Raw genomic sequence first — 23,562 nt, 5'->3', positions numbered from 1 at the left:
TGACCTTAGACTCAAATTCATCCCTATATATATATACTGGTGCGCTAATAGTCCTATAAGTATGTAAAGTTAGTGCATTTTTAGTCTAAACCTGTTATAAATCAACTGAATGTGGATGTCCTTTTCGTAACCTTTCTTGGCTATTCATATATCAATTAAATGTAGCCATTAATTCCTGTAGTTTGAAGAACGCTTTTGTACAGTATAAAAAGATTGTCATAGTCTTATGAATAATAGACTGAAAACTGTCACGATCTATTTTCACTAAGTCGTGCGGGCACCTATCTTTCCTACCTCGGTAGGCGAACCCTTATCCCAACAATCATAAATACATAAATAAAGCGGAAGAAGATAGAATAACGTAAGTCTCACGATAATAATATAAAGAAATGTAGAAATAATGAGAATCCAACCCCAGTATCTGGTCAGGTCATACAAGAGCATCTACCAATTACTACAAGTCTGAATAATACATAAGATCTCAAAAGATGTCTCGAAATGGAAATAAGACAAAAATAGTAAGAAGAGTCTTCGTGCAGCGAACGGCCTCATGCGCACCCTGAATAGACTCGGCAGCAACCTCGATGATCAGCCACGAGGAAACCGAAAGGTACAATGTAATGCGATAATGTATGATAAATGCAATGCATATGCACCGTACATATGTACTCCGACAATGGAACATCACATCTCGGCAGCACAACCCATGGGGGATCCGCGAAGTCCATGTACCACTCGCTCCGGAAAATGACCTCGGATCACGAGCACTCTCTCAATCCCGACAAGAGACCTCGGGCATCGATCGCTCATTTGTTCCCGGAAAGAAACCTCGGGCAACGGACACTTATTCCGCTCCGATAAATGACCTCGGAGACTACACTCTCTCACTTATCATCATCAATACCATAACCATGCAATATCAATGTATCAATGAATACGATGCAATGTAATATCAACAACTAATTCAATATCAAACAGTACCCCACAGGGCACACAAGTAATATCAATAATAAGGCTACACCATAAGCCACAATGGAATCACAATCTCACTCAATATCAACAAAGTAAAGTACCGCAATATCATAGTCATGATGTATCATTAGTCACAAATACTCAATGTCTCAACGTGGCAATGAGCCACTAAGTAAATAGATCAAGATAAGTCAACAACATAACGGGGTGTGTAGCCCCCAAATCATACAACAAGGCCCAACCTAAGACAATTTCTAGCCCAACTTGATACCCGCAGGTTTACATGCATTCTCCTACAATATCATCTAAACATACGCTTCGTTAATCAAAGTCTCACCATAAGATAAACCGTAACCTACCTCGCTGCCGAGCTGGAGCCACGAACAACCAAATCTGAGCCTTGCCCTTCGGAAGAGCCTCTAAGTACTCAAGGTTTATCCATTATCAAATTCTAAGTTAGAAACGAGAAACAACGATGCTAATATGGATATACATTCGTTCGAATCAAAATCAACTAAGTAAAAGAGGGAAAGCAGGCCACAAGGGCAAAACTGGAATTTTATTGGAATTTCATTTTACCCAAAACCTAAGGGTCCTATATTCAAAAAATTAGTGAATTACATCCACAAATAGGCTCTCAAATCATAAATACTCATTTCTTAAGATTAGGATTCGAAACCTTCAAATATCTCAAAATCTTAACTTAGGATTAACATCTCACTTCTCACAACTCAAATACCATGAATTTGAAGGTGTTCATAAAACCCAATACACCTAATATTCAATTACATAGACTAATATGTCAAAGTTGAAGTGCAAGGTAATAACATGAGAAAAGTCCCAAAAGTGAAAGCTAAAGTGACGAACAGAGACTTCAAGCCCGTAGCAAATATGGAGAATCCATCAACTTATCAATCCATTTTATCATATATTTTTCCAATGATTGGTTTATTATTAATTTATCATTGGCACTTTCTAATTTTGTAATCATTAGACATGACACACACCCATAATATTGTCTCGTAGCTATAAGAAAACCAAGCACTAACTGATGTAAACTTACGATTTGGAAATTGGATTTCATTTCACCAATAAATATTCTAATGGTCCAAGAGAAAAGATATGTCTCAAAGAATAAAACAAGACTACCATACTGGTTTAATTAGATTCTTACCCGAACACTAGCAATCGTCTTCTTCCCCCGCCGTAGAATGTTTTTCTTTTTGTGCAAAGACTCTAAAATGTCAGACCCTATCAACTTAATTCACTCTTTTACACGGGTCATTTGTCATAGGATATTAAATCATGAATTGTGCACTTGGCCCATTAACTCATCACAATAATTTCCCCCAATTAACTTATTCACTTAACCATTTTGCTTGCTTTAAATTTACCCACTCCGTCAAATATTTTATTTACAACCTTATACCTTATATGGATGCAAATAATATTCATATGAATAGGCTATTCACACACATTAAATAAATATATTCCAAAATAATCCGTCAATTTAAATAATCGCGTCACCCATTCCCGCAATTCATAAATACCGAAAAGGATTACGGGAAGGGTATTTTGGGTAAAACAGTGTAATAAGCCTAAAACAACCAAACGGGTCGTTACAGAAACATAGAGAATAAAAGCTTCCTACTTCTCTCTCAGTTCTTGTGTCAATAGTTTTGGAGCTTTAGTTTATAATTGGTGCATTTCTTTTATAAAACGTTATCAGCACGAGACTCTACTGTCTAAAGAAATTTTCTAAGGCTAAGGTACTATTTTTCTTATCTCTATTTTATGGCTAACCGCACGAAACTTGATTTTGTTGCCCTTGATATTTCGGGCAAGAACTACCTGTCATGGGTGCTAGATGCGGAAACCCATCTGGATGCTATGGGTCTTGGAGACACTATTAAAGAAAAAAAATAAAGCATCTAACCAAGAAAATGCCAAGGCTATGATATTCTTGCGGCATCACCTTGATGAGGCCCTGAAGATTGAATATCTTACTATTAAGGATCCACTCGTTTTATGAAAAAACTTGAAAGAAAGGTATGACCACCTGAAGATGGCCTTCCTCCCAAAAGCACGGAACGAATTGATCAATCTAAGGCTACAAGATTTCAAGTCAGTTACGAAGTACAATTTTGAGATGTTCAGAATTACTTCTACATTGACACTATGTGGAGAGACGATTAGTGATTCTGATAAGCTGGAAAAGACGTTCTCCACCTTTCATGCCTCGAATGTGCTCCTGCAGCAGCAATATTGAGAGAAAGGTTTCACAAAGTATTGTGATTTGATTGCTCATCTTCTTGTGGCTGAACAAAACAATGATTTGCTGATGAAAAATCACGAGAATCGGCCTACTGGCGCTGCACCATTCTCCGAAGTGAATGAGGTGTACGCCCACTACTCTAGGCGTGGAAAAAGTTGTGGCCCTAGTCGTGGTCATGGTCGTGCTCGTGATAGTGGTCGTGGTCGTGATAATGGTCAAGGAAGAAATTCTTCTCTTAGTGTTAATCGTTCATCAAAGAAGAATCACTACCAGAGAGGGAAAAAGAAGGATGATAGGCATGAAGTGCCAGAAGCACGTGGCTCAGAAAATAAATGCTATCGATGTGGTGGAAGTGGACACTGGTCACGTACTTATCGTACGGCGAAGCACTGGTTGAGCTTTATCAGGCATCAATGAAAAGGAAAGAGAAAAATCCCGAAGCTAGTTTTATCTCTGAAAATCAAGTTGACATCACACGCTTGGATGTAGCAAATTTTTTTGAGCACCCTGAAGGAAATATAGATCACTTGATTGGTGATAGATCTGTTGTTAGAGGTGATTGAGTAGTTTTTTTTTTTTTTTCTAGTCGTAGTAACTAGTGAATAAATGATCATGTAACAATAGTCGTTTACATGAGTACTAGCTTTTCAATTAGCATTAATTAGTCTGGTCATATTATTATAGTTAGTTATTAATGAAATTTATTCATTCTGTTTTGATTAAATAATACTGGTTTTGGTGTTCTGTTTCTGAATGTTTCGTTGAAAAAAAAGAGAGAGGAGGGATTACTGGTGAACTTCTTTGTTATTTATAGTATGAAGTATGAACTAGAAAAGAGTAGTTTTCATTGAAAATGAGGAATTGGGTCCCACGTAATATTTGTGTTAAATGCCGTAAACATTTGATTAGAAAAAAAAAATGGGGCATCATGTTCTGGTAGACTAAGAAAGGGACATGCATTGATTATCTGGAGTGTGAATTATGTATATTTTATCTACCAATATTTAAGACTATGAAAAGAGTTCTATTACATGATGAAAACGTTTCTAGGCAGAGGATCTATTTCTCATTACATCACGTCTCATGTCATTGTTGTTCTTTCAAATACTACTCTTGAATTATCATATGTCTAATATTATCTAACCCATTAAATGACTTGTTTACTATGTGTGGTTGATATTAATTCTACTTAACTGTTACTTGATCAGTCTGCAGATAGTTTTAATAAGGAAATTAATGGGTATCACTGGAATATAACATTAAATTATTACATTGACCTTGTAAATTAGATAATATGTCTACGTGATTATTGATTTGGATCATTAAATTGAAACGTTATATTGGAGTAAAGTTTCAGTTGTGTGTACAATATTATTGGTTTGTATTTATTTTTATTGGAAGTACTAATATTTGATAGAGTATTTATTTTACTTTGTGTATGTCATTCCATTTGAAGATATGGATAACTCTCAGAGTAAGCTTAGATTAAAATCCGGTTATGAAGACATTTGTTTGATTGATTCTGCTACTATACACACGATATTCAAAGACAAGAAATATTTTTCTCATTTACTTATGGGTAAGGCAAATGTTAATATCATTTCTGGTAGTACTAATTTGATTGAAAGATCCGGAAGAGCCATCATAATTTTGCCTAAGGGAACAAAACTTATTATAAACGATGATATATTCTCTCCTAAGTCCCGAAGGAACTTATTAAGTTTTAAAGATATCCGTCAAAATGGATACCACATTAAAACAATGGATGAGATGGTCTCATTTGTGACTACTGTCATTTAAATATTTTATGGTCCTAATAGATGCTTCTTCTAGATGGTCTCATTTGTGCCTATTGTCATCTCGCAACCTGGCGTTTGCGAAATTATTGGCACAAATAATTCAATTACGGGCACAGTTTCCTGATAATCTGATAAAGTCTATTCGCCTTGATAATGCTGCAGAGTTTTCATCCCAAGCATTTAATGATTATTGTTTATCAATTGGGATAAGAGTTGAACATCCTGTAGCTCATGTTCACACTCAAAATGGCTTTGCAGAGTCATTAATTAAACGTCTACAGTTGATTGCAAGATCATTACTATGAAATCGAGGTTGTCCACGTTTGTTTGGGGTCACGCTATTTGCATGCAACAACATTGTTCGTCTAAACCGACAAATTATCATAAATTTTCTCCGTTGCAATTGGTTTTGGGTCAAGAACCTAATATATCTCATCTAAGAATTTTTGGATGTGTCGTATATGTGCCTGTAGCACCACCACATCACACCAAGATGGGTCCCCAAAGAAGATTAGGAGTATATGTTGGGTTTGAATCACCCTCTATTATTCGCTACCTTGAACCATTAACAGGAGATTTGTTCACTGCTCAATTTGCAGATTGTCGATTTGATGAGACAATTTTCCTAAAATTAGGGGGAGAGAATAATGAAATAAAAAGGAAAATTTTGTGGAATAATCCATCATTGTCTCATCTTGATCCACGTGCTTCTAGTTGTGAGCAAGAGGTCCAAAAGATTATTCACTTGTAGAAAATAGCAAATCAAATACCAGACGCATTTACAGATTTGAAAACGATTACCAAATCACATATCCCTGCTGAGAATGTCCTAATTCGCATTGATATCCCTGTAGGACCACTACTAGTGTCATAGCAAATGAGTCCAAAGCACGCCTGAAGTGTGGTAGACCATTGGGTTCTAAGGATCGAAATCCTAGAAAAAGAAAAATAAATGGTCAAGATGACACTAGGAAAGAACTTCATAAAGAAATTCAAGATTTGAACAATACTGATATTCTTGAAGAAATCAATGAGCTTGAGACTCAAGAAAATGAGGAAATATCAATTAATCTAATTGATGTTGGGACTAATTTGAATCGATTGGAAATAAATGTGGATTATGTCTTTGCTTATAATGTTGCAACAAGAATTATGCAAGATAGTGAGGATCTTGAACCCCTAATCTGTTAAAGAATGCCGAGAAAGATGTGATTGGCCAAAGTGGCAAGAGGCAATTCAATCAGAGTTAAACTCGCTTACCAAACGGAAAGTTTTTAGACATGTAGTCCAAACACCTAAGGGTATTAAACCTGTTGGTTATAAATGGGTTTTGGTGCGAAAAATAAATGAGAAAAATGAGATACAAAGATATAAGGCACGCCTTGTTGCACAAGGATTTTCACAAAGGCCTGGTGTCGATTATGAAGGGACGTACTCACCCGTTATGGATGCAATAACGTTACGTTATCTCTTTAGTTTCACTGTCCATGAGAGACTTGAGATGCATTTGATGGATGTGGTTACAGCCTATAGCTATGGATCACTTGAAAATGAAATATACATAAAAATCCTTGAAAGATTTAAGATGCCTAAAGCATGTAGTTCAAAGACTCGAGAAATGTATTCAATCAGATTGCAAAGATCATTGTATGGTCTGAAGGAATCCGGTCCCATGTGGTATAACCGTCTTAGTGAGGATTTGTTGAAGGAAGACTATACATATGATGCCATTTGCCCATGTGTTTTTATAAAGAAAACAATATCAGAGTTTGTTGTCCTTGTTGTATATGTTAACAACATAAAACTTATTGGAACTCCTGCAGAGCTCAAAAAGGCAATTGATTATTTAGAGAAGGAATTTGAGATGAAAGATCTTGGAAAGACAAAATTATGCCTTGGTTTGCAAATAGAACATTTGACAAATGGTATCTTTGTCCATCAATCTGCCTATACAGAAAAAGTGTTGAAACAATTTTATATGGATGAAGCACATCCATTAATTACTCCCATGGTTGTCCGATCACTTGATGTGAATAAAGATCTGTTCCGACCTCAAGAAAAGAATGAGGAAATTCTTGGTCCTGAAGTACCATATCTTGGTGCAATTGGTGTGCTAATGTGTTAGCAAGATATAGTTGTGCTCCTACAAAGAGACACTGGAACAAAATTAAACACATATTGAGGTATTTAAAAGGGACTATCGATTTGGGCTTATTTTATTCTAACAATTGCAGTCTCGATCTTATTGGTTATGCAGATGCAGAGTAATTATCTGACCCACACAAAGCTAGATCTCAAACAGGCTATATGTTTATATGTGGGGGTGCTGCCATATCTTGGCGATCTACAAAGCAGTCTATCGTAGCTACCTTATCAAATCATGTTGAAATAATAGCAATTCATGAAGCAAGCCGAGAAGTTGTATGGCCGAGGTCAATGATACATCTCATTCGAAAAAAGTGTGGTTTGAAATGTGACAAAATACCACAATCTTACATGAAGATAATGCAGCATGCATTGCTCAATTGAAGGGATGATTCATCAAAGGAGATAGGGCAAAGCACTTTCACCAAAATTGTTCTTCACACACGAGCTCCAAAACAATGGTGATATCAACGTGCAACAGATTCGTTCAAGTGATAATATGGCTGATTTGTTCGCTAAGTCTCTACCAACTCCAACTTTCGAGAAGATGGTGCACAAGATTGGGATGCGAAGACTCAAGCATTTGGACTGAAGTTCTCATCAGGGGGAGTAAATATGTGCTGAACTCTTTTTTCCTTAACCAAGTTTTATCCCAATTGGGTTTTCTTGGTAAGGTTTTTAATGAGGCAGCCCTCAATACGTATTACAAGATGTGTGTACTCTTTTTCCATCACTAGGATTTTTTCCACTGGTTTTTTCCTAGTAAGGTTTTAACGAGACACACTATCAATGGACATCCAAAGGGGAGTGTTATAAATCAACTGAATGTGGATGTCCTTTTCGTAACCTTTCTTGGCCATTCATATATAAATTAAATGTAGCCATTAATTCTTGTAGTTTGAAGAACGCTTTTGTACAGTATAAAAAGATTGTCACAGTCTTATGAATAATAGACTGGAAACACAGAGAATAAAAGCTTTCTACTTCTCTCTCAGTTCTTGTGTCAATAGTTTTGGAGCTTTAGTTTATAATTGGTACATTTCTTTTATAACAAAACCAACTATTTTCATCTATTTTTAACGGAATTTGTCATAGACACAGTTATTTAAAAAAGAAAAAAAGAATCTCTAATACATAAAAGAGCTAGTTTTATATCCCTTGTTCACCACTCAGATGCTACGTACTAACTACTCGATTACTATGCTAATCCAGTTTAGCCTCTGCTCAAACTACTCACTAGCATTCTTAAATCTCAATAATAATTTTTTGACAAAACATTCTTAATATTGTTAACCTCAAATAGAATAGCATGAATCGTTTGATTTGATTGCATTCCAAGTAGGGGTGGCAAAACTAGCCCAAACCCATTTGACCCGCCTAAGCTTTAATGGGTTTGGGCTAGAGTGATTTTGAAGATGGGCTGATTAAGTTGAGCCATCACAAATCATTAGCCCAAATTGCTCCATCAAATGAGCTCAAACTGACCCATCAATTGTCTTTCATTCATAAGTATAAAAGCTACAAAACATGATTAACTTCTTTTTTAATTATTATTTAAATTTATTTTTGTAATTATTTTTATTTTTTTAAATGTTTATTTTTTTAAAAATATTATTATTATTTTATTTTTTATTTCCCTATTTTACATTTTTTACTAGTATTTATTTTTACGTTTAATTTTTTTTCATGAGGGTCTATGCTTATCCGTTTTTGTTAAACTTCTTTTCGACCCACCCATATCTGACACACGTTTGCCACTCTTGGTTATGTACAAGACAACCATAAAAATATATAAATAAGAGTATAAGACAAAGGGGTAAAAGAGAGAAATCTATCCAAATCACTATTCATTACGTCAATTAACATTTAATTTTCTTTTGATTTACTTTTCAAAATAATTTCGAATATAATTTATGTACTGGGATAACTTATGCGGAAATATTTACCGTGAATATATTTATTATTTTGAGTAAAAGCATACGTTTGAGTTTATTTATATCCAAAAAATATTTAATTTGATTTTCAAAAGACCGTTTATTTAGAAAAGCATGAGCGAGAGAATATTTGCAATAAAAGAATATCGATATTTTTAATTTCTCAAAATGTTAAAAAGGTCAGTTAAGTTGGACGGGTTGAGTTATGACCCTTCATTTAGCTCATTTTGACCCAGCCCATCTTAGCCCAAATAAGCTTTGGGCAGGGTTGGGCTTTGGCCCATCTATGGGTTCGGCCCATCTTGAACCGCCCAATTTTAGCCCAAATGACCCATTTACCATCCCTAATTCCAAAAAACATTCAAATCGGGTCCTTGTAGGATCCTATTCTCTTGGTTACACGGGTTCATCCTATTTTCGTTCTTGGTTACAGCTTTTTGCTTCCAGGTTTTCGTGGGATTGGGGCTTTCTTTATCTTAATAATTTTGAAATGGTAGAAATAGTTTGCTTGAACTAAAACCGTAACCAATTATACATATTTAAAGGACTATTAGTGCACTAGTGTAACTTAAGGTACGTTTTTAAATCAAAGGCTTTATAAGGGACTAATTTGGTCCTAACTTCCTTCGTATTTGTTCAATCGTTCTCATCTTCATTTTCGTTGCTTTCCCGACTTCATTTTTTTCGGTACAATGGAAAAGGAAAAACAAGTAATCTTAACTCATAAACAACACGGCTTAAATCTGCTAGGAGAAGAAACTAGATATCCTTAAGTGCATGCATTACTCCAAAGTATCAAAGTCTCTTCATGGCGTGTCCTTCATTTGTTAGGAAATCGGCACACCGATTGGCCTCTCTCCGGACATGTCTGATCGTGACATTGTTGGCTTGAAACATATATCTACAATCTTCAATAATAGGTCTAAGCGGATTATATTATACATCCTCTTCATTGATAAGTTTGACTACCATTAAGCAATTTGATTCCACGTTTACTGTTTCATAATCCATCTGGCTTGCGACCTTTAATCCTTGCTTGATGCTTCATAATTCTGTAGTAAGGCTTGAAGTAGGCTTCATTTTACCTAAGTATTTAGTAACCACTTCCCCTGATCATATCTAAATATCCCTCAAAGTGCAGCATTTCCATATTGCATCTTGACACCACCATTAGTGTTCAACTTTATCTTTCCGGAAGACCAAGCTATTAGCTTAACTTGTTTAAAAAAAAAAAAAGAAATTGGAAAGAAAATGATTCAACAATTCCTAAAACGTAATTTGTTAGCTGATTGCATATAAGTTAAGTAGGTAAACATTTATTTTCAATTAAATTTCTACTACGGTCTTTCCATCTATGTCACATAATAGAAAAGATGAATGTGACTTGACATGACGATTGTAAACCATTATCGATAATAGCATCAAGCCATTCAAGCATTAGCTTAGCAGTCATAACACTTTTCTACCATATTAGAAGCATGAGCTGGGGTGGATTCGTCATCCACCTCCAACTCATGTTAAAAAAAAAAAGTGAATCTCATACTAAAAAAATTAAGCAATATAAAAAAAAAGTGAATCTCATATTAAAAAAATTAAGCAATATCAAAAATAAAATAAAATAAAATAGTAGACCCCATATTAAAAAAAAAACAATATAAAAAAAACGTGCACCCCATATTAAAAAATCAAACAATAGTCATGTAATTCAAAGTATCCCCATTAAGTCAATAATGGTGGATTCATTGCCACATGCGTATCAACCCATTAGTGGAGCAAATGAAATTATTGTACAGCAAAAAACGTGGACCCCATATTATTGTTTTTCTTCAAAAGGTTAAGTAGTCAAACCATATAATTTCATTTCTTTTCTTATATTAGCCTGAGATCTAATCTAGATATTTAATTGTTGTATTTGCTATTCCGCCATGTCATTTATTTGTTATGTTTACTAAAATAAATATACTTAAAATATTTATATTTTAAAATAAGATAGAATTTAATTACTTTTTCATTTTTATTCTTACTCTAATAAATGTGAAAAAAGATTAATGTCGTAAAAGAAAAAATAATATTAAATGGAGATTAAATAATAAATAAGGTAAATTAGTCAAATTATAATTCTAATTGACGTTTCCTTAAAAAAAGTGCAAAAGACAACATGACAAGTAAAATGAGCTAAACCAAGAATATTCACCAAAAATTCAAAAAATAGTAGTTCTTCGTTTAAATAGAAAATTAAATTTCTACTTTGTTTCATTTCAAACATGTAAAATTAATTTAATAATTTGAATTAGAATTATCCAAATCAAAATTTGATAAAAAATAATAAGTATTGTTTAGGTCCAATCTACATACATTAACAATAGAATATTTTACACCTTTAAGTTAATCGAATTAAAATTCAAAGTATCAACTGATGCTTAAATATTGCTATTGTTTTGTCTCAAAGAGAGGAAAATAGTTTCATTTTAAGCAAGTCTTTTCTTTTAAAAAGTATTAATAAATTTTTGCAAACTTTGTATTCGTAGCAAACACTAATATAATAAAATTTGGGATACAGAACACAAACTACAATGTTATATTAATCGTATTTTGAATATAGTATGTATGTATGTGTATGTGTATATATATATATATATATATATATATATATATATATATATACACACACACACATAAAAACAGTGCAAACTTATGTATGTTTATTAGTAATATAAAATATATATATTATCACTACCCAAACATAATTACGTACACATAGATACACTGTAATCCAAAGTGTTGGGCTCGTGCGCACGGGCATACGCCATCTAGTTCTTTAGATTATAGGTCACTAGGCGTTTCATCTAGGGCTATTTTATTAATAAGAAAAAACAAATAAATTCCGTACAACTAAAATAAGAATGTAAACAGTTCGAGCTAGCAGATCTATTTATTTTCTTGTCCTTTATCTGTAATTTTGGCCATTTTCAGTTGTTATTGGGCTTGCATGTGTGCGCTTTGTGATTGTGCCTTTTATGCCCTTTTTCAATTGTCCTTTGGGCATTTTTAGCTGTAGTTTGCCTTGTTTGTTTGATTTTTGTGATCATGCCGTTGTGTCCCTTTCCGTTTGTTCCTGACCTGGTAGCTTCTCCATTATTTTCATGGTGTATATTTCCCTATTCTCCATTATTTTCATTGTGTCCCTTTCCGTTTGATTTTTGTGAATGCATCTTCATTCTCTTATTCTAAGGAACTTGAGAATTTTGATCTCTAATGTGCCTCCTTTTCCTTTCCATTGCCTCTTCCTCCCGGTTCCTTCTATCTTTCAGTGTATTCACCATCTTTTACAATTCCTAACTCTTAAATATGGTGCATTACTCTTGTCACTGTTAAGCAGTTTTTCCTTCCCTATGTTTCCATCTCCCGGAAGCTATTAGCTATATATAATTTTTATCATATTTGTCCAACATGAGATGAGAGTAATGCTAAATCATAGACATAAGTTTAGGAATAAAGTCAAATAATTTTTCTCGAAGAATTTGGACACGTGGAGTCCACATATTTCACCTTGTTAATGACAAGGAAAAATATAAGATTGTAGTGTTAACGACATGACATGAATGGACTAAAAGCGAAACAGATAAGAAAATTAATCAATTTCAAATAGTACAAGAATAAAGTTGGACGTTTTTTCTTTTCTAATCCATAAATTTCACTTATAGCATATTAGTATTACTTTTAAATGACATAAAAAAATGTAAGAACATATTTTTAATTTTGATTATTTGTGTATAAAAGTTAAATTCTTGTATTGTCAATTTAACAAAATCAAACCATTAAAGTAAATCATTTATAACCTGTTTGGCCAAGCTTAGTTTTTCCCTAAAGTGCTTATTTTAAAAAAAGTGAGGTATTTGAGAGAAAATAAGTGCTTATGGGGAGTAGCAGCCCAAAAAATACTTTTGAGAAAAATACACTAAGAAACACTTTTTAAAAACTTGACCAAATTAAAAATAATTTTTAAATTAATTGATCAAACACAAACTGTTTTTCACCCAAAATAGTTGTTGGGAAAAACACTTTCCAAAATAAGTTGAATTTAGAAGCTTAAACCAAACATTGTCCTTGCGTGGACATCCCATACAAAAAAAAAAAAGAAAAAAAAAAACAAAATAAGTTGAATTTAGAAGCTTGACCAAACATTGTCCTTGCGTGGACATCCCATACAAAAAAAAAAAAAAGAAAAAAAAAAGAGGAGTAATCCATTTAGGGCTCGTTTGGTATGATGAATAAGCAAAAATAGTCTTGAGATAAAAATTTAGCTTCGCTTTATCCCACGTTTGGTTGGAATAAAAACTCGTGATGACTAAGTTTTCCCGGAATTATAGTGTTTTTTTATCTCACATTGAGGGTGGAATAGTTATCCCGGAATAACTAATCCCGGCATTAGTTATCCCGGGATAACTTATTTTCTACCCAAACGAGCCCTTAATATTGTCCCTTTAGTGGGAAATGAAGACCATTTGAGCGGGAAATTTGTAAACAACTGAGACTCGGCATTAGCGTTAAGCATAGTATTTAAAAGGAACCCTAGTGTAAAGAAGCGTAGGCTTTTATCACTGCTCATACCTGTCCATTAAAGGTATTTTTCCTCCTTTTTATCATATGGTTTAATATTTACCCTTTAAAATTAAAATCTGATGCTATTCGTGTATAATGTAGTATGGTATAACTTTTTGTCCCTAAAAATGGCGATGGGTTTGGGTCGCTCCGGCGGACTAGTTGACTTTTGAATCTTGTGGTCCTAAATTAACGATGTGTGATGTACTAAACTGTACCTTAAATCTTGTGGTTTTAAACTTGTCATGTATGGTGTTTGAATTGTCGACTTAGTAAATATATAAAGAGACTCTTTTTGCGACAGACCCGGACAGTAAGACACTTGAATTGGTACTGAGGGAGTGAATTAAGATTTACAGAAGTACTCCTATAAATCACTATTTTTGTACTACTAGCTAAGAATATTTAACAACATGTTCGAATCATGCCACGGAAAAAGTATGTGATTTAAGTTGAAAAGTGTAGAGTAGCGGACCTAGGGCTGTTCAAAATCAAACCGTAGCTAATAAGCGGAGCTCAAAATAGGTTTATTGATTTAATGGTATCGGGTTAATGATTGGGGAACGGTTTGAAATTTTATAGTTAACTGCTTAACCGTGTGGGGTATGGTTCACTCATTTTCCTTATCGGTTTAGCTGTTAACGCATTAAGAGCCTGTTTGGATGGGCTTATGCCTATAAGCTGTTTGCAGCTTATAAGCTAAAAAAAATAAGTTGGGGTAGTCTAACTTATTTTTTTTGGCTTATAAGTTGTTTTCAGCTTATAAGCTGCTTTAGATAAGCTAAGTCAAATGAGCCCAATTATTTTTTTAAGCTTATTTTAAGCACAAAATGACTTTAAGCTGGCCAGCCAAACACTCAAAAAAGCTGAAAACAGCTTATAAGCTAACTTATAAGCCAATCCAAACGGGCTCTAAATATATCCCTATGTGTATAGAGTGTTTGAGAATATAGTATTTTCAGAAAAGTGCCCTTCCCAAATTCCCTCTATTTTCAATATCACCTTTTCTTCCTCACAGGACCCAATTGTGGGTGTGGAAACTTGTCTTATTGCATGCTTAAAAGCAGAGGGAAGATGGATATTGCAGTGTTTAAGTGTTTCATAATAAGTACATAGCACTTAAGATTGATTAAGTTGAGTAAGTACCACAGCACCATTCAGAGTTGGTTAAATTGTATGATGAACTTTTTTGTTGTTCCTTGTCCATATATTTGACCATTTTGTTGGATGTTCGCTTGTTCTTTATTTGGTTTTGTAGAAGGAACCGATTTCCATCTTTTCTTTCGTCTTGAGGAATCACATTGTTGTCCATGTATTAGTTATCATAAAATGTACTAAGTCGGTTAAATTAATTATCTTGTACATTATATAATGCTGATGGAAGTAAAATGAGAAATAATCTGGGCAACAGAACAAAAACAATCACATATACCTTGTTGATTAACCTATCGATAACTGCTGAATCCACTCATATCCTATTGGTTAGGTTAGTGGATTAGTATATTTAAAAACTGATAACCTATAGGCCAAACAGTTAAGCGTAAAAATCCAACTGAACTGCCCGATAACCACCCCTAAGCGGACCCATTATCTACCAAGTATTGAACTGTACACCATTGATCTTGTCTTTTTTTTTTTTTTTTTTTTTGGTAACTAACCGGTTATATTATTCACAAAGTAATGACATTTGAAGATTCATAGCTTAGCTTACATACTTAGCTAGCTATCTCAAGGTAAAACTCAATCAAAACAAACTACTACATCCTACATCAACTAGTACAAAGCTAAAGTAAAAAAGAACGAAGAGAGCTTCTTGTTCTAGTTGTTGCCTTTGCACTAAAAACATAAGCAGTTTCCCTGATGAGCTTCTTTTGATCCTTGTATTGCTTCTCAAATATCCTCATGTTTCTCTCATTCCAAACAAAATGGACGAATTCAGTGTAGACTAATTTAAAGATCTACGCCTGTTTAGACTTGCCTTTGGATTTCTTCACCACCCAAGCTGCAAACTGTTCCGAAGTGCTTGCTGTACAAAGTTGTTCCTGCATCCATTGTACCAGCCCATTCCAAACCTGTTTGGTGTAAGAACATTCCAAAACAGATGGTTCCTAGTCTCATCCTCAGTAAGACAGGGCACATTTTGGATCAACAGTGATATCCCATTTCTTCAGCCTGTCCACTGTGAGCAGTCTTCTATGCATTTGCAACCAAACAGTCAATTGAGCCTTTGGTCTAGCATCATTGCCAAATCTCAGGCATTTCTAGTAGATTCTTTCCTGCTTCCCAATCAGTTGCAAGTGGAAGTGTTTGATCATGCTGCCTGTTGTATGAGCCCTGTTACCAGTAGGAATAGTTCCCCTAGCCTCAAATACTTTCCTGACAATCCAGCAGGCCCGTTTTGGCACTTTAGCTTGCTGGAATTACTGGTTCTTTATATAGAAGGAATGGATCCACTTTATCCACATCTTGTCTGCTTTGTGTTCAATGTCCCAGCAAGCCTTGGCTATAGCTGCTCTATTCCTTAGCTTGAGATTAATCAGTCCAAGTCCACCTATAGATTTTGGAGTGCAGACTCTCTTCCATGAGATGAGAGCTTTCTTGGTAATGGTGTTAAGACCACAGATAGCTTCTACAATAAGCATCAATAGTAGAACCATTTATCTTGTCCCTTGGGGTTTTATAGGTTATACTAAAAGTAATATTTAACTAGGAGTAATGTGTAAAATTTGTAATCAAAGAAAATTAGTATTAGTTTAGAATACGGTCAAGCTATTTAAATTTAGGTGTCTAAACATTTAAATATTGTGTAAGAGAACTACAAATCACAGCTTATATAGCTAAGATATCTTTAAAATCTTTCATAAATTGCAATCGACAAAAAAAAAAGATTTGGCTCACTAGATAGTAATAATTTCCAAAATATGGTCCGTATTTCATAAAAACAGACCGTATTTGTGCCGTTTTTGGGTCCTGCAAATACCATGTTTCTATTACAAAATATGGTGGGGAGCCACTATTGAGACATAGAAGTAATGGCTTGAAAGTATGTGGTTCATATCCCTGTTTGCAGTGTGTTTACCAGATGTAAACAATCAATGGTGGTTGAACCCCCTTGACTCCCTTTAGCTCCACCTTTACACACAAGTTGGTCTCGATGCTTACCATCACAAAGAAATAAAATAAACGGGATGTTGAAAATATAAATTGATTTGTAGCTATGAATTGTGCTCCAGTAGTTTTGGACTTTAAAATTGTTGTGAATGATAGTTTAAAAAAATAGTTGTGAATGATCTTATGCTGGCTTGTATGATATGGGGCATATGAGATGAGTTTAAATAGAGTACCATGGTCAGTGAGGATTCATATTGCTGACCCTAACTAGTTGGGACTAATGCATAGTTGTTGGTTGTCGATCTTATGCTGGCTTGGTCTTATGTTTTACCTTTGGCGTTCTTTTCCATAGATAATGTATATGGAATGCTTGTTATAATCATCTCTTGCATAATTGTTGTTGATTTAATATAATAGAGAAACATCTTTGAAAATACAATAGCGTGCAAAAACTTGTGTCACGTTCCCTTAATTTCTTAACATATTCGTGACCCCATGACCGTGGCATCTGAACAATTGCTTCTTTTTACTTCAACTGAAATCCAAAAAATCATTTTATTCACATTATCTTGGTTCTTGACTAATTACTGATAACTTGGATCAGCTAGGAGCTTGCTACATCAGTCGAGAGTTCACCAATTAACTGCTTTAAAATGGAAAACAAGCAAGAATCTAAGGTTCTCTTGAAGCTTTTGGTGGATGAAAAGAAGGATCAAGTTGTTGCAGCTGAAGCCAAAGTAGATTTTATGGACATACTCATTAGCGTTCTCACTTTACCACTGGGAACAATAATACGACTCATTAAAGCAGAGGCTGGAGTTGTTGGTTGTATGAATAACTTGTACCAAAGTGTTGAAAACCTCATAGTGGAAGATCTTTTCATAGAGCATTGCAGAACCATGTTGCTAAATCCAAGAAATCCCTATCCAAAGTATTGCATGAGGTTGAAAGTGAACGTAGATGATTCAGGCTCTGAGAAGTATTATGAGTGTTCAGATTGCTCAAAACGATGCTATTTCATGAATGTTGAGTGCCCATGTGATGGGAAGTTTAATAAAGAAAAGTTCCTGAAAGACTTAGTTTTAATAACTTGTCATGACGAGTATGTCTTTCTTAAAGGAGGGATATCATTTCTAATCTCTGACGATTTACAAGTCAAGTGTGCTTCTCCAAGCTCTCTTGTTCAGATGCTTTCTAATGTTGGCCTGAGTGATATGAATCAGATTAAGGAGATGCATGTAGAAGTTGGCAAGAACGAGGTAATGTCCTTTACCAGAGAATTAGCGATTACTTATTTACAAGGCCTCTATGTTTCTACGTTCTTAAAATGAAAAATATGCTTTCTGATGTTATGTCTGCTTTTACGTGGTTATATTAACATGATCCTTTTCTCGACCATTTAGGTGATTCGTCTGCTTGCTCGTTCATTTATCTCAAAGACTCCCTTGTCTGATGTGTTTCTGCCCAAGCAAAAACAAAAAAGAGCAAGAGTAGACACTATCACAATGTCTGAGTTTGGAAATTTGTCGTCCATTTCTGAAAATGGAAACAATAATAACACCAAGAAATTGGAGCTGAAGCTAACAGTAAGAAAGTCTACTAACAAGGTCTTGTGTGCTGAAGCAGGCAATGATTTTGTTGACTTTATCTTCAACTTTTTGACCATTCCTATAGGATCAATTGAAGACGCTCTAAAAGGGAGTTCTGGGTTGGGATGCATAGATAACTTCTATAAAAGCGTGGAGGCTGTAGATTCGAAATGGTTCAATGTGCCTCCAAAGAGGGATAGTTACAGAAGTGAGGAGAATGCTGTTGACAACTTTAAGACGATATTACTCAAGCCCGGTGTTGCCCCTTACCATATATCTGAATATCAGCTGCTGCAGATTTCTGAAGGAAAATCAGAAATTTATAACTTGTATGATATAAGGCATTTTGTGAGGGGTAATTATATTCGTAATCACAAAAAGTTTGCAAAGGAACCGTCCCTTTTCTACGTTATGGACAATTTGGAAGTTAGACCTATGTCTTCGACATCAACTATTTGCTTACTCCAAGAACTAAATGTGCCAATGAATGGACATTGAAGAGCAAATGATCAGTGTTGGAGAGTCGGAAGCATTGAGCTTGCTAAAAGCCTCTTTAACATCATCATCATCAGCTTTGACAGAGGGCCTAAATCACAAATTGAAGAAGCAGATAGATGAAGATGTGAAGTGTGACGCGAAGAAACGTTGTCGTGCTGGTTAGCGAACATATACTTGAACGACTCTCTTGTCTAGCTTTTTGTGTTTAGCCTCAAAACTTGGTCCCCTGTATATCAAAGCCTTGATGCAGAGTCTGAGTCTTTTCAGATTGAATTAGATATGGATCACTTATGTGTAGTTTATTTATTTTACCAGTTTTGGAGGTTTCCTCAATAGATGATTAATCCATGAAGTTAATTTTCTCCTAGTTGGTAAGTGGGTATATCTAATTACCTGTCAAAGCTGCAAGCCACTCTAAAAGTAGCTTCAGGGCTCTTGTTTATCCTCCGTTGTGATGAATCTTGGGGCATTTAATTATAGGTGATCTTTTAGTTTTAAAATTGAAGGGAGGTGATTCAAGTTTTAATTATTGAGTAGAGGTGACTAAATTTGATTAGTGATTAAGGGGCTTTGAGCTTGCCCAATAGTTTCATTTTTGACACTTTGGCCCTCTGTTTTATTTTTAAGACTTTACCCTAAACTTTACTTTTAATACTTTGCCCTAAATTTTTATTTTTAACACTTTGACCCAACCACTATAAACCCTAAAATACAAAAATCTGGAAAAAAAAAAAATCCTCTTGAGCGTCGTTTCTCCATTTTTGTTCTTCCCATCTCTTCGTCTTCTCTTCTTTGTGCTGCTATCTTCTTCTTCTTCTTGGTCCGCCCCTGCTTTCTTCTTCTTCTTGGTCCACCCCTGCTTTCTTTTTCTTCTTCTTGGTCCGCCCCTGCTCAAGAAGAAAAATCATTCGATTTTACAATTTTTTAATTGAATGTCATTGGTGTAGCACTGACATTACTTCATAAGTGTTTTCCGGTCCATTGGTAAGTTAAACAATACTATTTGTTTCAATTGTTCATCTGGGTATAGTTGCCTTATTTGCTGATTTTCCCAGATTCGTAGTTACAGTAGCAGTATAGTTGTTGCAACAATTTCTAAAGCTGTTGTATAAGAGCTTCTGAACTTTTTGCATCAGCTGTTGTAGTCCTAGTTTCTGCAAGAGTTGTTGATAAATTATGAAGTTGTTGCAACAGATTTATTAATCTGTTCTGTTGCAACAATTACTAAAAATGTGAATAAATAATTTACAATAGCTGTTGTACTTTATGCAACAACTGTGAAATCTATTGGAGAGCTCCTACTCTTTCCAACAACTGAGTTACTTGTTGCATCAAGTACAACAATTGTTGGACATATTTTACAGTTGTTGGATGAAACAGAGACTGAAGCTGTCTCCAACAAATAAGTGAGCTATTGCAACTAGTAACCTACTTGTTGCAACAAGTATGTTATTTGTTTTAATAAGTCACTTAGTTGTTGCATTTTGTTATGAAACAGACAAAAACTGAAGCTGTCTCCAACAAGTATTCAAGTAGTTGGAACAAGTTAGATACTTGTTGCAACAAGTACGTTAGCTGTTCCAACAATTCATATAATTGTTCCATTTTGTTATAACGCAGAGACAGAGACTGAAGCTGTCTCCAACAAATAAGTGAGTTGTTGCAACTAGCAACCTACTTGTTGCAACAAATCAGTTATTTGTTCCAACAAGTCACTTAGTTGTTGCATTTTGTTATCAAACAGACAAACTGAAGCTGTCTCCCACAAGTTACTAAGTAGTTGGAACAAGTTACATATTTGTTGCAACAAGTACGTTAGTTGTTGCAATAAGTCAGATAATTGTTCCATTTTGATATGAGACAGAGACAAAAACTGAAGCTGTCTCCAACAAATAAGCGAGCTGTTGCAACTAGGAACCTACTTGTTGCAACAAGTTAGTTATTTGTTCCAACAAGTCACTTAGTTGTTGCATTTTGTTATCAAACAGACAAACTGAAGCTGTCTCCAACAAGTTACCAAGTAGTTGGAACAAGTTACATACTTGTTGCAACAAGTACGTTAGTTGTTCTAACAAGTCAGATAGTTGTTCCATTTTGATATGAGACAGAGACAAAAACTGAAGATGTCTCCAACAAATAAGCTAGCTGTTGCAACTAGTAACCTACTTGTTGCAACAAGTCAGTTATTTGTTCCAACAAGTCATTTAAAGTTGTGATTAAGTTAACTAATTTGGATCTAAAATTACAGGAAAAAACCACTCAATTATGAACTTAATCATAAATTTAAGTGGCCTTTGGGCTTGGGGTGGTCAAAGTTGTCACCTAGAGTAATTTCAACACTTGATATTCAAGCGTTGTAATTACTAGTTGTGACAACTTTGAACATCCAAGCTCAAAGGCCGCTCAAAATTGTGATTAACTACTTTGGGTCCAAAATTTCAGAAAAAACCACTCAATAATTAACATAATCATAAATTTAAGTGGCCTTTGACTTGCGCTGGTCATGACTGATTTTCTTAAAACAAAATATCTTCAGGCACCATTAATAGGGGATTCAATAATAATATGTGTTGATTGCCATGGTGAATGGATCGAGGTGAACAATCGATATATTTGGCGATGGAAGGGTAGCCACATGTTAGAGACGACAGCGATGACTGTCCCAAGAGATGTTGAGTTTGATGATTTTGTGAACTTAATCATTAACTATTGTGAATTAACTTGTGAACTGAAAGACCTTCTCATCACTTACATGCATAGCTCTTTTGAAAACCAGAGGGTCTTGCCTTTTAAGATAATCGATCAGGGTCGTTTGCGTACTTATTTGAAAGATGTAGCTAGGCTCATTTTAAGGGTATACGTGGTTGGAAACCCGGTCGAGAACCATAATTTAGCTCAACACCAACAAGATGTGTTAAATGATAAATTGGAAGGGGTGAATATGGATATTCTAGATAATAGAAGTGCGAAGCGCCATGGAAGTGGGGGTGAGCAGATCCCTATACCGAACTTGCGAGTAATACACCGTGTGCTGCACAATCGTCACAGTCCAACCATGTTCAAGATGATGAAACAGGTTTTTATAAAGGAATGTCATTCAATTCACGAAGTGTGTATTGCTTTAGATGTGAACATCTGAAGAGCAAGTGGTGGCCAAGGAATGTGAAGCTTTTAAGTTCTAGCAAACACGGAAAAAGGTGGACAAAGAGGGCTATGCGGAAAAACAAATGCTCCTTATGCAAAACAGTTGGCCACAAAAGAACAACATGTCCAAGCCGAAATGCTCCATAGTTGTAAATTGCATTGTGTTGTAATAATAATTATATGTAGGATCTTTATGACATTTTAATGTTATTTTTTCTTAACATGGTAATTTATATTCTTGGTGATTATGAACTTGGTTTATATGATATGTTGTTCGTGTTCAAATGACTAATGTGTATATTCTTGTTAATAAATTGTTGTACAGTTACCAACAAGTAATGAATTTGTTGCAACAGCTCTGTAACTTGTTGGGTTTTATCCAACAAGTAACAGGACTTGTTGCAGCAACTAGTAAATCATTGAACATATTACAAAAAATCGGAGTTTTTAAGCAGATGCAACTAAGTTATATGTTGGCTTTTTTCTAACAAGTGGAGTGATTCAAGTTTTAATTATTGAGTAGAGGGAATCAGCAACATTTAGTGATAAACAATTGGAATCAACCATATTTAGTGATAAACAATGGAAATCAAACAAGTGGAGTGACTTGTTAAGAAAATGGGTAACTTGTTGGGTTTTATCCAACAAGTAACAGGACTTGTTGTAGCAACTAGTAAGTCGTTGAACATATTACAAAAAATTGGAGTTTTTAAACAGATGCAACTAAGTTATATGTTGGGTTTTTTCTAACAAGTGGAGTGACTCAAGTTTTAATTATTGAGTAGAGGGAATCAACCACATTTAGTGATAAACAATGGAAATCAAACAAGTGGAGTGACTTGTTATAGAAAATGGGCAACTTGTTGTGTTTTATCCAACAAGAGTAAGGACTTGTTCAACAACTTACTCAGTTTGCTGCAATAGATACTACAATTGCTGCAACAAATGCTACACTTGGTGCAACAAATACTACATCTGTTGCAACAGATACTACTTGGTTCACCCATATTTAGTGATCAATAAAGGGAATCAGCCATATCTAGTGATAAACAATGGATATCAGTCACATTTAGTGATAAACAATGGATATCAGCCACATTCAGTGATAAACAATGGAAATCAAACAAGTGGAGTGACTTGTTACAGAAAATGGGTAACTTTTTGTGTTTTATCCAACAAGAGTAAGGACTTGTTCAACAACTTACTCAGCTTGCTGCAACAGATTCTACAATTGCTGCAACAGATACTACATCTGTTGCAATAGATACTACTTGGTTCACCCATATTTAGTGATCAATAAAGGGAATCAGCCACATTTAGTGATAAACAATGGAAATCAATCATATTTATTGATCAATATATATACTTAAGCAATTTGATGGTGTTTTGGGTCAGGATAGATGATCAACTAGGTCCAATACGTACTAAATGGAGTGATCATTGGAGTGAATTGATGTGAACTTCTTGATTCAACCACATTTAGTGATAAACAA

The 23,562-nt window shown here is 34.7% G+C and overlaps 1 protein-coding gene across 1 annotated transcript; it reads left to right on the top strand.

Annotated features, from left to right (window-relative positions):
• The first annotated feature begins 12,786 nt into the window (after positions 1–12,786).
• On the top strand, positions 12,787–19,292 carry LOC132630657 (uncharacterized). The gene is made up of 3 exons (XM_060346213.1): positions 12,787–13,749; positions 17,443–18,097; positions 18,242–19,292. The coding sequence occupies exons 2-3, from the start codon at positions 17,492–17,494 to the stop codon at positions 18,923–18,925; spliced, it is 1,290 nt and encodes a 429-aa protein (XP_060202196.1). The 5' UTR covers positions 12,787–13,749; positions 17,443–17,491; the 3' UTR covers positions 18,926–19,292.
• The last annotated feature ends 4,270 nt before the right edge of the window (positions 19,293–23,562 follow it).

The sequence above is a fragment of the Lycium barbarum genome, chromosome 3, assembly GCF_019175385.1.
Source record: "Lycium barbarum isolate Lr01 chromosome 3, ASM1917538v2, whole genome shotgun sequence".
Taxonomy (NCBI): domain Eukaryota; kingdom Viridiplantae; phylum Streptophyta; class Magnoliopsida; order Solanales; family Solanaceae; genus Lycium; species Lycium barbarum.
Note: the sequence above shows the minus strand (reverse complement) of the source record. Positions and strands in the feature narration are given on the sequence as shown.